Raw genomic sequence first — 11,684 nt, 5'->3', positions numbered from 1 at the left:
CTATTCCAGAAAGCGATGCCTAAATGAGATGCTGGTCTGGCTCTCTGGAATTTGTTCACAGAAGGGACTGAGCAAATCCATCGAAAGCAGTGATGGGGTTAGGGAGAGGTGGACTTCTTGGGGCTTATTCTGGTAGGATTATTGTGGTGAAGCCCATCTAGTCAAGTCTGTGGACATTCGTGGGATCAGTCCTCCAGAGAAGAGCATTTCAAATCAGGAAGCTGGAACTTAAAAATGATAGCAGGCCAGAACTTTATAGGAAAGGAAATGCCCATCTCCATGTGGAACATGGAACTTAGTTTATTTAAAATGTGTATTTGTTTATTTTTACTTATTTACAATGCAGAGAGAGAGAATGAGAATCAGAGAAACAAAGAGAGAGAGAGATCTTCCATCTGCTGGTTCACTCCCCAAATCCTGGCAACAGCCAGGGCTGGGCTAAGCCAAAGCCAGGAGGCCAGAACTCCATCTGGGGTCTCCCACATGGATGGCAGGGATCAAAGAACTTGAGCCATCATCTGCTGCCTGCCAGGAAGCAGCAGCAGGGAGATAAAATGGAAACAGGGTAGCTAGGATCAGAACCAGCACTCTGATAAGGGGTGCAGGTGTCACAAGCAGTGGCTCAACTCATGGCGCCACAATCCACTCACTTTATTTTTTATTTGGCTTATTTGGAAGAATCCAGACATACTTAAGGACATCTTGGAGTGGAGAGAAAAAGTGGTTTTGGGGACTGGAATTGTGGCACAGCAGGTTAAGCCGCCACCTGCAATGCTGGCATTCCATATGAGTACTAGTTCAAGTCCCAGCTGCACTGTTTTCGATCCAGCTCCCTGTTAACACACCTGGGAAAGCAGCAGAAGATGGTCCAAGTGCTTGGGCCCCTCCCACCCATGTGGGAAACTCAATGGAGTTCTTGGCTCCTGGCTTCAGCTTGGCCCAGCCTTGGTCATTTCAGCTCTTTGGGAAGTGAACCAGCAGATGGAAGATCTCTCTATCCCTATCTCTGTCTCTTTCTCTCTCTGTAACTCTCTCTCTGTAACTGTGCCTCTCAAATACACAAATGCTTTAAAGAACAAAAAAAGGCCTTTGCCGCATAAAAACAGGCCAGAAGCTATGCAGAGCTGCAACATGTCCAAATGAACTCACTGCTTTGAAGCCTACTAAAGTCCATTCCCCCAGTGCCCTGGCTCCTTCCACATCCTCATCCCCCTCCCCCACCCCACCCCCACCCCCGCCTTCTTCCCAAGCACCACCAACCACGCCCTTGTCAGCAGCAGGTTGGGGCTGATCTGACTTGAGCCAAGCTCCCAGCCCCTCTCCCGCCCCTGAAGCTGAAAGGCGAGTGTGGTCATGTGCTGAGAACCCTGCTGTGGCTTCCCACTCTCCTGAGGCTACCATCCAAGCTGTTCACTGTAGGTGACATGGATCTTCCTGACCCAGCTTGGTGACCTTGATCTAGACAGGTTAAGAGCCCAGACCACACAGTCTTAATGCCGATAATCTAAACACTCAGCTCATGGGGTTGTTGGGAACACTGAATAAGTTAACCCATGCAAAGTACTTGGAACAGCATCTGCTACACAGAAAGCTTCTACCTGAGTAAGTATTGATTTTATGTGCTCCACTGCACTGGGCTTTCTCCAACCTGCAGGCCTTGGCATCCCCTCTTCCCTCTACCTAGAATAATCTTCCCAACACCCTGCTCATGCCACAGGGCAGTCTTCAGTTGCAGGCAACAACAGCAACATCACCCAGAAACTAGTTGGACAAATTCTCAGATCCCAGCTCAGACCTACTGTATCATAAACTCAGGCAGGGGCTGGTGCCGGACGGGGACGGGGTGGGGGTTAGGGGTTCTAATCCAGCAATCTGAGATTAACAAGAACTCTACAGGCTTCTGATTTACAGCCAAGGCTGAAAAAAAAAAACAAAAACGAAGATAAATTGCACGTGGATGTGCATTTGTCTATAACCACGCTGGGTCTAAGTTCCCCAATGGTAGAAACACTTCCATCTTTCTTGGTCAGTTAATATCCAACTAATAGCCAAACACCGGCCATCAGGAACTGGAATGGAGTAGGCCATATCTTGTCGGTGAGATGAACTAATTGTATTCCTTCATTAGCTATGTCCCGAAATCAACACCCAGGTGTTTTCAAAGGTTTGCCCAAGTGTTTCCGCTTGCTCCTGACCTTAGGCCTCAGTGTGCCGACTGGGGCGCCGCCTGAAGGCAGGCAAGTTGTAAGTGACTCCCCTGGGATCAAGCACCCGGAATGCTATAAGGCGCTAGGATCTCTCAGCAGGTGCACAGCCACCTGCTCTCCCGTCTCAGAACAAACACTTGTGCAAACACCCTTCTCTCCTCCTCCCTCTCCCGTTTTCTCCCATTCCTTCTTTCCTCACCGCCTGTACTCCCCATGGTTTTCCCTACCCACCCCGGCCCAGTCTCCATCCCTGTCACCCAGGAATGCCGGCTGGCCCGGGCGAAGCGCACAGGGCAGACGCAGGACGTGGTACAGCGACTCTGGCTGGCGGATTCGCTCCACCCCCGGAGGCCTGAGGCCCCTAGGTCGCTCCCAGCTGCGGCCATCTGCTCGCGCGCCCCTCCGCTGCTCCCGAGGCAGCCCGGCGGCACGCAGAGCGCCAAGGGACAGTCGCCGCACGTTCGCCCCCGCGCCTCGCGCTTCCCCGGGCGCCCCCTGGCGCGCACTCCGCGAGACCCGCTGCGGTCCGGGCCGAACGCGGGTGGGCGGGCGCAGGCGCCGGCGAAAGTGGGCGTCCGGCGAAGGCATGGCCGCGGGGGCGGTGGCGCGCAAGGGGGCGCCGGTGCTGGAAGCACCCCCGCAGCCCGAGCAGGTACGGCGCGGGCGCACGCTGCAGGACAGCCGGCCGGGGCCCGAGGCTCAGCCCGGTGCGCACCGGCCTGGTGGGCGGTAGGGGCGGGGGCGGGAACCCGTGGCCTCCTAGCAGGTGCTCTCATGGGCACCGCCACTGCGCCCCTCTCCCTGCCCTCCCTTGCACCCTCGCTCGTTTCTTCCTTCGCCCCATCCACCCTCTTTCTCTTGCGGAATCATCCGTAGCCATTCCCCGCCTCCACACTGGGCAGGAGCCCTGAGGGCCCTGGGTCGGGGCCTGGGCGTTGCCGGAGGAAACGGGTTTCTGCACTGCGTGCGTCTCTGCGTCAACCGCAGGGCGAGTCTCGACGCAGACTGCGGGCTGCGCCCGGGGTCTCTGGGTCATCAGCAGGAGCTGCTGCTGGCGCTCCGGCGCTGGAGCTGACGGAATCCCATACTCACTGTATTTTTCATCCATAGGACGATGCGTTAGGAGGGTGGGTAGGCTCTGTGCATGTGGTGAGGAGAGGGAATTAGAAATCCAAATGGTGGGAACAGCAGTACTGAATTTCTTGGAGGTGAAAAAAAAATGGGATGGATGGCAACAGGGGAAAAGGTAGAGGGGTGAAAACCCCAGGGTTCATGAAAGTTTGCAGAGAGAAACAAGGGGAACACTAGGCTGGCGGGGGCCGAGGGGGGAAGGTTGTGGGTTTTCATGCCACAACTGTCAGAGCTGAGCCAGATGGGTGCCAGGAGCTGGGTGGCAGCACCCGTGTACTTGCGCCATCACCTGCTCCCTCCCAGCGTGCACGTTAGCAGGGAGCTGGATCACAAGCAGAGGAGCAGGAGTCGAGCCAGGCACGCCCATACGGGATGCAGGGTTCCCAAGCAGCGTCTTCACCCCTGTGCCAAACGCCAACCTGTGCGTGTGGATTTTCCTTCCTGAACGCTATGCTGGATTCAAACGCAGATCACGGGGGCTGTGAATTGAGAACTCCGCATGCCAGCAAGGGCAGAGGACCTGGTAGGGCCCATTGTAGCTGCTGATATTTGCTCTTCCTTAAGGTTGGCGTCACGTCTTGCCTGCTGCCTGCAGGAGGCATGGCTCCTCTGTTCACTCTGCCCTAGGAGGGCTGCACAGCTCTCCCGCTTAATCCCCTGTGGCGGGATGCTGTGGTCCAGGGAGCAGCCAGAAGGCGTCGCTGGGGAGCCTGCTACTAGTGCAGCCTCAGCCCCCACCCTAGCTAGACCTTCTGAGCCACAACCTGCGTTTGCACCACTCGCCAGGGTGATGCAGTCACACACGGAAGTCGGACAAGTGCAGGTTTCAGCCGCACTTTTTTTTTATGATTTATTTATTATTTGAAAGTCGGAGTTACACAGAGAGAGGAGGAGCAGAGGCAGAGAAAGAGAAAGGTCTTCCATCTGCTGGTTCACTCCCCAGGTGGTCACAATGGCCAGAGCTGCACCAATCCCAAGCCAGGAGCCAGGAGCCAGGAGCTTCCTCCAAGTCTCCCATGTGGGTGCAGGGGCCCAAGGACTTGGGCCATCTTCTACTGCTTTCCCAAGCCATAGCAGAGAGCTGGATCGGAAGAGGAGCAGCCAGGACTAGATTGGTGCCCATATGGGATGCCGGCACTTCAGGCCAGGGCGTTAACCCACTGTGCCACAGCCCCGACCCCAGCCACACTTTTTTATTTTTATTTTACTTATGTATTTATTTTTTGACAAGCAGAGTTAGACAGTGAGAGAGACAGAGAGAAAGGTCTTCCTTCTGTTGGTTCACCCCCCAAACGACTGCTATGGCCGGCACGCTGCGCCGATCCAAAGCCAGGAGCCAGGCACTTCCTCCTGGTCTCCTATGCGGGTGCAGAACCCAAGCACTTGGGCCATCCTCCACTGCACTCCCGGGCCACAGCAGAGAGCTGGACTGGAAGAGGAGCAATTGGGACAGTCCCCAACCGGGACTAGAACCCGGTGTGCCGGCACCGCAGGCGGAGGATTAGCCTAGTGAGCCGCGGCACCAGCCCCCAGCCACACCGTATAAGAACCTGGGATAATAAAAGGAAAATAGACAGTTACTGAGCAGCCGGTGTATGCTGGTACCCCATACGCTCAGCCTCACCCCGACCACCAGCAGCAGCCTATTTATGTTTCCCATTGACTGAGAAACTCTAACAGCATGGAAGCCGCGAAGAGCTGGTACATGTTCCACTTTGCTAGCTGCTGGGTTCCCAGCGCCCAGAACTCAGCCTGGCAAGGGGCAAGGCTCCAGTCAATAGTAAGTAAATGAATGAATGAATGAATGAATGAACAGCCACATGCAACCTCAGGACCTGGATCCCAGCTCCCAGCGTACCTTCCTGGGCAGACAGCACCTTCCTCTTCCCCCTCGCACCCCTCCAGCTGCAGCCCCTGTGGCCCCTTAGGTACTTGGGAGACTCCTTGGGTTGGAGTGCAGAGAGCAGACAGCACAAGGATTTGGGAGTTACCTCTTCTGCCTGCCTGAGGCCTGCGTTCCAGGTTCTGGTTTCTGTTTTCTGACCTGGGAGGGGCTGTCCCCTCCACCCACAGGGTGCAGCCTTGGCCTGAGGCGTGAATCCCTCGTTGGTGAATACAGCCCTGGGAGCCCAACTCCTCACCTCCCGCTCACTTGTGGCCCAGCGGCATGGGTAGTGTCTGAGCTAACTGTGGTTCTGCTACTTGTTGATTTTTGTGTGACCGCTGCGTTTGTGAGGCAAGAGCTGAGAGGGGTGCAGTCGGTTTGGAGCCGGCAGTAGAGGTGTGAAGTGAGGAGGGCCAGTGGCAGGAGAGGGGCATTCTTCCCGCGTTCTGACTGAGAGCGTGATGTGCCAGGTGGGCAACCTCCTGCCCAGCATGCCCAGGCCAAGCCCAGGTGCAAGTCCACGTGCCACATGTCTATTTATGAGAAACGAGTATGTTCTCACGGCCCTGCCTGCAGGTACGCCCATGACCCACGCAGCCTGCCAGACCTGGGGCTGCCTTCTCCCTACCTACACTGCTGGCTGGGACCGGGTGGAAGTCTGAACGTGCCTTCATTAGTTTTCTAGACAAGCCATAGCAATGGAAGTTTGTTCTTTCACAGTTCAGGATAACAGGTGTCAGCAGGGCCATCTCCCCCCCCCCACCCCCCACCAGAAACTCCAGGAGGGAACCCTTACTTGTCTCTTCCGGGTCCTGGTGACTCCAGCTGTTACTAGCTTGTGGCTGCATCACTGCATTCCCTGTGTGGGTCTAGACAAGAGCTTTTGTTTTGGGTCACTCCTCTGTGCCTGTGTCTCCAGGAATCAACTCTCCTTTTCCTTTCTCTTTTAAAGGCACCAGTCATTGGATTTAGGACCGACCCTAAAGATTCTAATTACATCTGCAAAGACCTTATTTTCACATATGGTCACATTCACAAATAGTGGGTGTTAAGATGCAAATATATCTGTGAGGGGTGGGCACAATTCAACCCTCCACAGTACTTAAAGCAGGGATGAAGACTGGTGTATATTTTATTTACTGTATTTTGCTGAAAGACCATGTTTTTGCTATGGTATTTGTTTTAGCATAGTTATTAGTAGTGAGATGGAGCATCTTTCCATAAATTTTCTGGTCATTTGTATTTCTTTTGTGAATTTCTTGTTCATGTACTTTGCCCTTTTAGGATGTTTGTCTCTCTTTTTTTATTTGTAAAACTCTGTTTAAGCTTAGCTTATTTACTTTCTGCCTCTCATATATGTTGACTTTTTCCCAATCGGTCTTTCAAATATTGGTGATTATAATTTATGTTCTCAAAATCTGTTATTTTTTTAAAAAATTATGATTTGTGGGCTCCACAATATATTTATAAATGCTCTCTTCAGAGACAGGCATTTGACTTAACTCCTGAGACACTGGTGTCCCAGTTTGGAGTGCCTGGCTTTGGTTCTTAATTTCGTTTCTGATTCCAGCTTCCTGTTAATGTGCACCCTAGGAGGCAACAAGTGATTGTTCAAGTACCTGAGCCCCTGCCACCGGGTAGGAGACCTGGATGGAGTTCCTAGATATCTTCAGACTGGCCCAGCCCCAGCTGTTCTGGATATTTGGGAAGGGAACCATTGGATGGGAGAGCTATCTCTCTACCTTTCAAATAAATAAATAAATAAATAGCCTTGTCCATGCACAATTATAGAAATGTTTACCTGTGGGGAGCAACTCAGACTAGACTAAGTTACTCGAATTAAGACTTATTCTATGCATCTGCTCTCCCACAATATGGCGCTGGGAGAGGAGTAAACAGCTTCTACGCAGCTGCCTCTCGCCAACTTGAGTGATGACCTGCAGGAGCTGATCCTGCTCCTGATTGGAGGAGAGCAGCGTACTCGGCGTGTGGGTAGCAGAGTTGGGATTGGTGGAAGAGGACTATAAAGGAGGAGAGAGACAACATGCACCAGGAACATCTAAGGGGAACATCTAAAGGGAACACCTGAGCAGCCCCTGAGAGAGCCGGCCGGCGGTGTGCCACTCCCCCGCGGAAGTGGGGAAAGTGGCAGGGGGAACCGCCCTTCCACGGAGGTGGAAGGGACGGTAGCCAACCCGGGAAGAACCAGCAGCAAACCCGGGAAGGGCCGAGCAGACAAAAGAACAACGCAGGGTTCAGTGTCGCTCCTCCACGAAGAGGGGGAGCGACATTTACCCATATTTTCTTCTAGCACTTTGAAGATTTTTCTTCCATTTAAATATTTGCTCCATCTGGGATATATTTTATAGCACAGAATTAGGTATGGAGCCAGCTTTAGTTTTTTCCAAATGCCGAGCCAGTTGTCTCCGCACCATTTATTGAACACTCCATTTTTTCCTCACTGATTCAAAATTACTCACCAATCATATGCACTCGGATCTATTTGTGGACTCTGTTCCTTCATCTCTCTTCCTGTTCCTAGACCAGTAGCACTTGCAGTTCATCTCTGTGCTTAGTTGGTGACTTCAGAGCCTGGTAGGCCACATCCCAACTCTTTACTCTTCTTCTGAATTCTCCTGGTGATCCTTAGCCTTCCTGGAGAATTTTGCAATCATTATAATTCCCAAAGTAAATTTCCTTAAGATCTTGAGTGGGCTTGCAAAGTAGTATATTATTATACTGCCAAAAATTAGATCGCCCCTCCTAAGGAAAAAAAAAATGTGATACTACTGGCGACTGTTAGAAAGGAGATGTCAGGGCTGGCATTGTATAGCAGGTCAAGCCTCAACTTGCATTACTGGCATCCCATATTGGAGCATGGGTTCGAACCCCTGCGGCTCTCCTTCCAATCCAGCTCCCTACGAATGTGCCTGGAAAGACACTGATGATGGCCCAAGTACTTGGGTTCCGCCATCCATGTAGGAGACTTGGGATGAAGTTCTGGACTCCTGGTGAAAGTGCAGTCCTGCCTGGCTGTTGTGGTCATTTTGGGAGTGAATCAACAGGTGGAATATTTCTCCTCACCTGTCCACTCTTTCATTTAAATAAATAAATATTTTTTAAAAAGAGAAATGTCTAAGAGTGTCCTCTCCACTTCCTAATTCGCTTTTTCTCCAAGAAATAAGAGTTGCAGTGTCACTTGAGTTAAGGGAGTTCCCATTTGTATTGAACAGAAATCTTTTCAAGTACAGTTTCCACCCTGAACACTTTCCTGGTCTTCAAAAGAACAATTTATCACCTTTTATTAAAAATGACAGGGCCGAGGCCGGCACTGTTGCACAGTAGGTTAATCCTCTGCCTGCAGCGCCAGGGTCTCATATGGGCGCCGGTTCTAGTCCCAGCTGCTCCTCTTCCATTCCAGCTCTCTTCTGTGGCCTGGGATAGCAGCAGAAGATGGCCCAAGTCTTTGGGCCTCTGCTCCCACATGGGAGACCCAGAAGAAGCTCCTGGCTCCTGGCTCAGATCGGCACAGTTCCAGCTGTTGTGGCCATCTGGGGAGTGAATCAGCAGATGGAAGACTCTCTCTCTCTCTCTCTCTCTCTGTGTGTGTGTGTGTGTGTGTAACTCTGATTTTCAAAAAAAAAAAAAAAGAATCTTTAAAAAAATGACATAGAACCTGGTAGGTAGTTGGAGACAGTTCTGCTCAAGTCTATTATTCATAAAAGCAAATGGAACTTTTCTATCAACATAACAAAAAATGCACCTCCCTATTTTACTCTGGTTTTTATCATTAAAAATATTTATTTATCTTGTTTTTTGAAAAGCAGAGAGAGAGAGAGAGAGAGAGAGATCTTCCATTTGGTGGTTCATTCCACAAATGCCTACAACAGCCAGGGTTGGGCCAGTCTGAAGCCAGGAGCCAGGAGCTCAGTCCAGATCTACTATGTGATTGGCAAAGACCCAGTTACTTGAGCCACCTCTTGTTGCCTCTCAGGATATGCATTCACAGGTAGCTGGAGTAAGAGCAGGGTTGGGACTCAAGCCGAGGCTCTCCAATACGAGATGCAGTGTCCCAAAGCTGTGTCAAATGGTTGGCCCTTAAACTGGTTTCAAAATCCAGCACTGTGAACATGATGCTTTCAAACAGCAAAAAGAAGGCTATAACCTTTATTAAGCTAGTTATCACCTGGATTAAGCACTTTGCTACAAAACTCTCCTACTGTCTCTTGTTGATGCTCAGTCCTCCAATGCAGTAGCAAAGAGCTGCTAACAGATCCCTCTGGTTTCCAGCGAGGAAACAGAGATGAAGACAGGTTAGTGATGTGTCCAAGGTCATCAGGTAAGGAAGCAAGTCAGCTCAGTGGGCTTTGACAGAGCGTGGTGTTGGGCGACTGCTTGGCTCGGGGCTCTCAACCCACAGCAGACATCAGCAGAGAGGGAAACCTGCGTTATAACCTGAGGCCGGCTTTGCTTCTGGAACTCAGCTGCCAGTGTCACCACTGTGCCACCCACGTCCTCTTTCCAGAAAGGACTGGCATTGTACAGATACTGCCCATGCCTCTGGGCATCTGTGTCACCTGGAGCCGTTCCCTTTTGTATGAGAACCCCTCAAACCCCCATCAGAAAGTGCAGATTTTGCTATGGAGCCAGCGTGCCTCGAGAGAAAGGCGCTCTACTGAGCCAAGGATGAGGCTTGTTTCCTTCTCTCTGTCAGAGTTCCTGACGACATTTGAAGCCAGTGCAGGGGGAGAATCTGGCTGATGTCAGGTTTGTGTAAGAGATGTGTTCTTGGCCTTTCATTCTTAGCCATCCTGGGGCATTCGCTTTCAGACAGTACATTTTACACCACAAGAGTAGAGAGTAAGCCAAAGCTGTTGATATCTGCCTTGAGGTTGTAAGATGATGCTGTAAGATGATGTCCCTGGGGCCAGTGCTGTGGAGTAGCAGGTGGAGCCAATGACTGCGGTACCTGCATCCCATATGGGTGCCGGTTAGAGTCCTGGCTGCTCCACTTCCAATCCAGCTCTCTGCTATGGCCTAGGAAAGCAGTGGAGGATGGCCTGAGTCTTTGGGTCCCTGCACCTTCATGGGAGATCTGGAAGAAGCTCTTGGCTCCTGGCTCAGGATCAGCGTAGCTCGAGCCATTGCAGCCATCTGGGGAATAAACCAGCAGATGGAAGACCTCTCTCTCTCTCTCTCTCTCTCTCTCTCTCTCTCTTTCTCTCTCTGTCTCAGCCTCTCTGTAATTCTGCCTTTCAAATAAATAAATCTTAAAAAAAGATGATGTCCTTGTGATTAGTCTTTTTTAAAAAGATTTATTTATTTTACTTGAAAGAGTTACACAGAGAGAGGAGAGGTAGAGAGAGAGAGAGAGAGAGAGAGGTCTTCCATCCACTTATTTATTCTCCAAATTGCCACAGCAGCCAAATCTGGTCCAATCTGAAGCCAGGAGCCAGGAGCACCCTCCAAGTCTTCCACGCAGGTGCAGGAGCCCAAGGACTTGGACCATCCTCTACTGCTTTCCCAGGCCATAGCAGAGAGCTGGATCAGAAGTGGAGCAGCCTGGACTCGAACCGGTACCCATATGGGATGCAGGCACTGCAGGTGGTGGCTTTACCCACTACGCCACAGCACCAGCTCCTCTGTGATGAGTCTTAAAGGCTTCAGATGACCACATGCAATGGACTGGCAGTCATCGAGGGAAAGGAGCACAGAGTGGACTCTGTGCTGGGGTTGGCTTGTGCCTTCCAGCTCAAGCTGTGAGGCCCTGAGGCCAGCTGACTGCATTCCCTGGGTTGGTAATGATGACTCCTTCACACAAGTGCACAAGACTTTAAAGAAATAGAGCATCTGGTCATCTGGTCAGCTCTGTCTCTAAAACCTGGAACTTGAACTTGATATTCAAGAGAGAGACCTTCCATCCACTAGTCCACTCCCCAAATGGCTACAACCTCTGGAGCTGGGCCAGGTGAAAATCAGGAGCCTGGAATTCCACCCAGGTCTCCCATGTGGGTGCAAGGACCCAAGAACTTGGGCCACCATCTGCCACCTTTCCAGGCACGTTCACAGGGAACTGGATTGGAAGCAGAGCAGCAGGGGCTCGAACGAGCACATCTGATATGGGACGCCAGCATCGCAAGCAGTGGCTTAACCCACTGCACCACAACTCCAGCCCCTTCTTTTAGTTCTGTGAGCAAATTATTTTATTAGGATTTTCATCCTAAATGATTCAGTACTGGAGAACACCACTGTTTTTCATGGTTTGGGTTTCCCCATAATGCATTAAAATATAAGCCAAGAAAATAAGGAAATTTTGATAAGAGTTTTGTTTGTTTGTTTGTTTTTCAGATCTCTCACACAAAGCTCTCTGCCGATGATGCATGGAAGTAAGTGACTAGTAATTTTTATGGCTGTTTTACCAAAAATTAGATTTCCATCATATCAGTTTGAGAAATTGAATG

General features: G+C 51.1%; 1 protein-coding gene across 3 annotated transcripts in view; it reads left to right on the top strand.

Annotated features, from left to right (window-relative positions):
• Positions 1 to 2,439: 2,439 nt before the first annotated feature.
• The window catches only part of RNF175 (ring finger protein 175), a 48,213-nt gene continuing 38,968 nt past the window's right edge, over positions 2,440 to 11,684 (top strand). Inside the window, exons 1-2 of one of the 3 annotated variants that reach the window (XM_008267301.5) lie at positions 2,440 to 2,859; positions 11,572 to 11,609. In XM_008267301.5, the coding sequence (XP_008265523.2) occupies positions 2,794 to 2,859; positions 11,572 to 11,609 (104 nt within the window). In that variant the 5' untranslated portion in view covers positions 2,440 to 2,793. The remainder of the gene's footprint in view (positions 2,860 to 11,571; positions 11,610 to 11,684) is intronic. The other 2 variants (XM_002716894.6, XM_089302324.1) reach the window with 2 other exon arrangements.

This window comes from Oryctolagus cuniculus, chromosome 8 (assembly GCF_051225735.1).
Source record: "Oryctolagus cuniculus isolate XC-2025 breed Fujian yellow rabbit chromosome 8, ASM5122573v1, whole genome shotgun sequence".
NCBI lineage: Eukaryota > Metazoa > Chordata > Mammalia > Lagomorpha > Leporidae > Oryctolagus > Oryctolagus cuniculus.
This window is presented reverse-complemented; position numbering and strand designations above follow the sequence as displayed.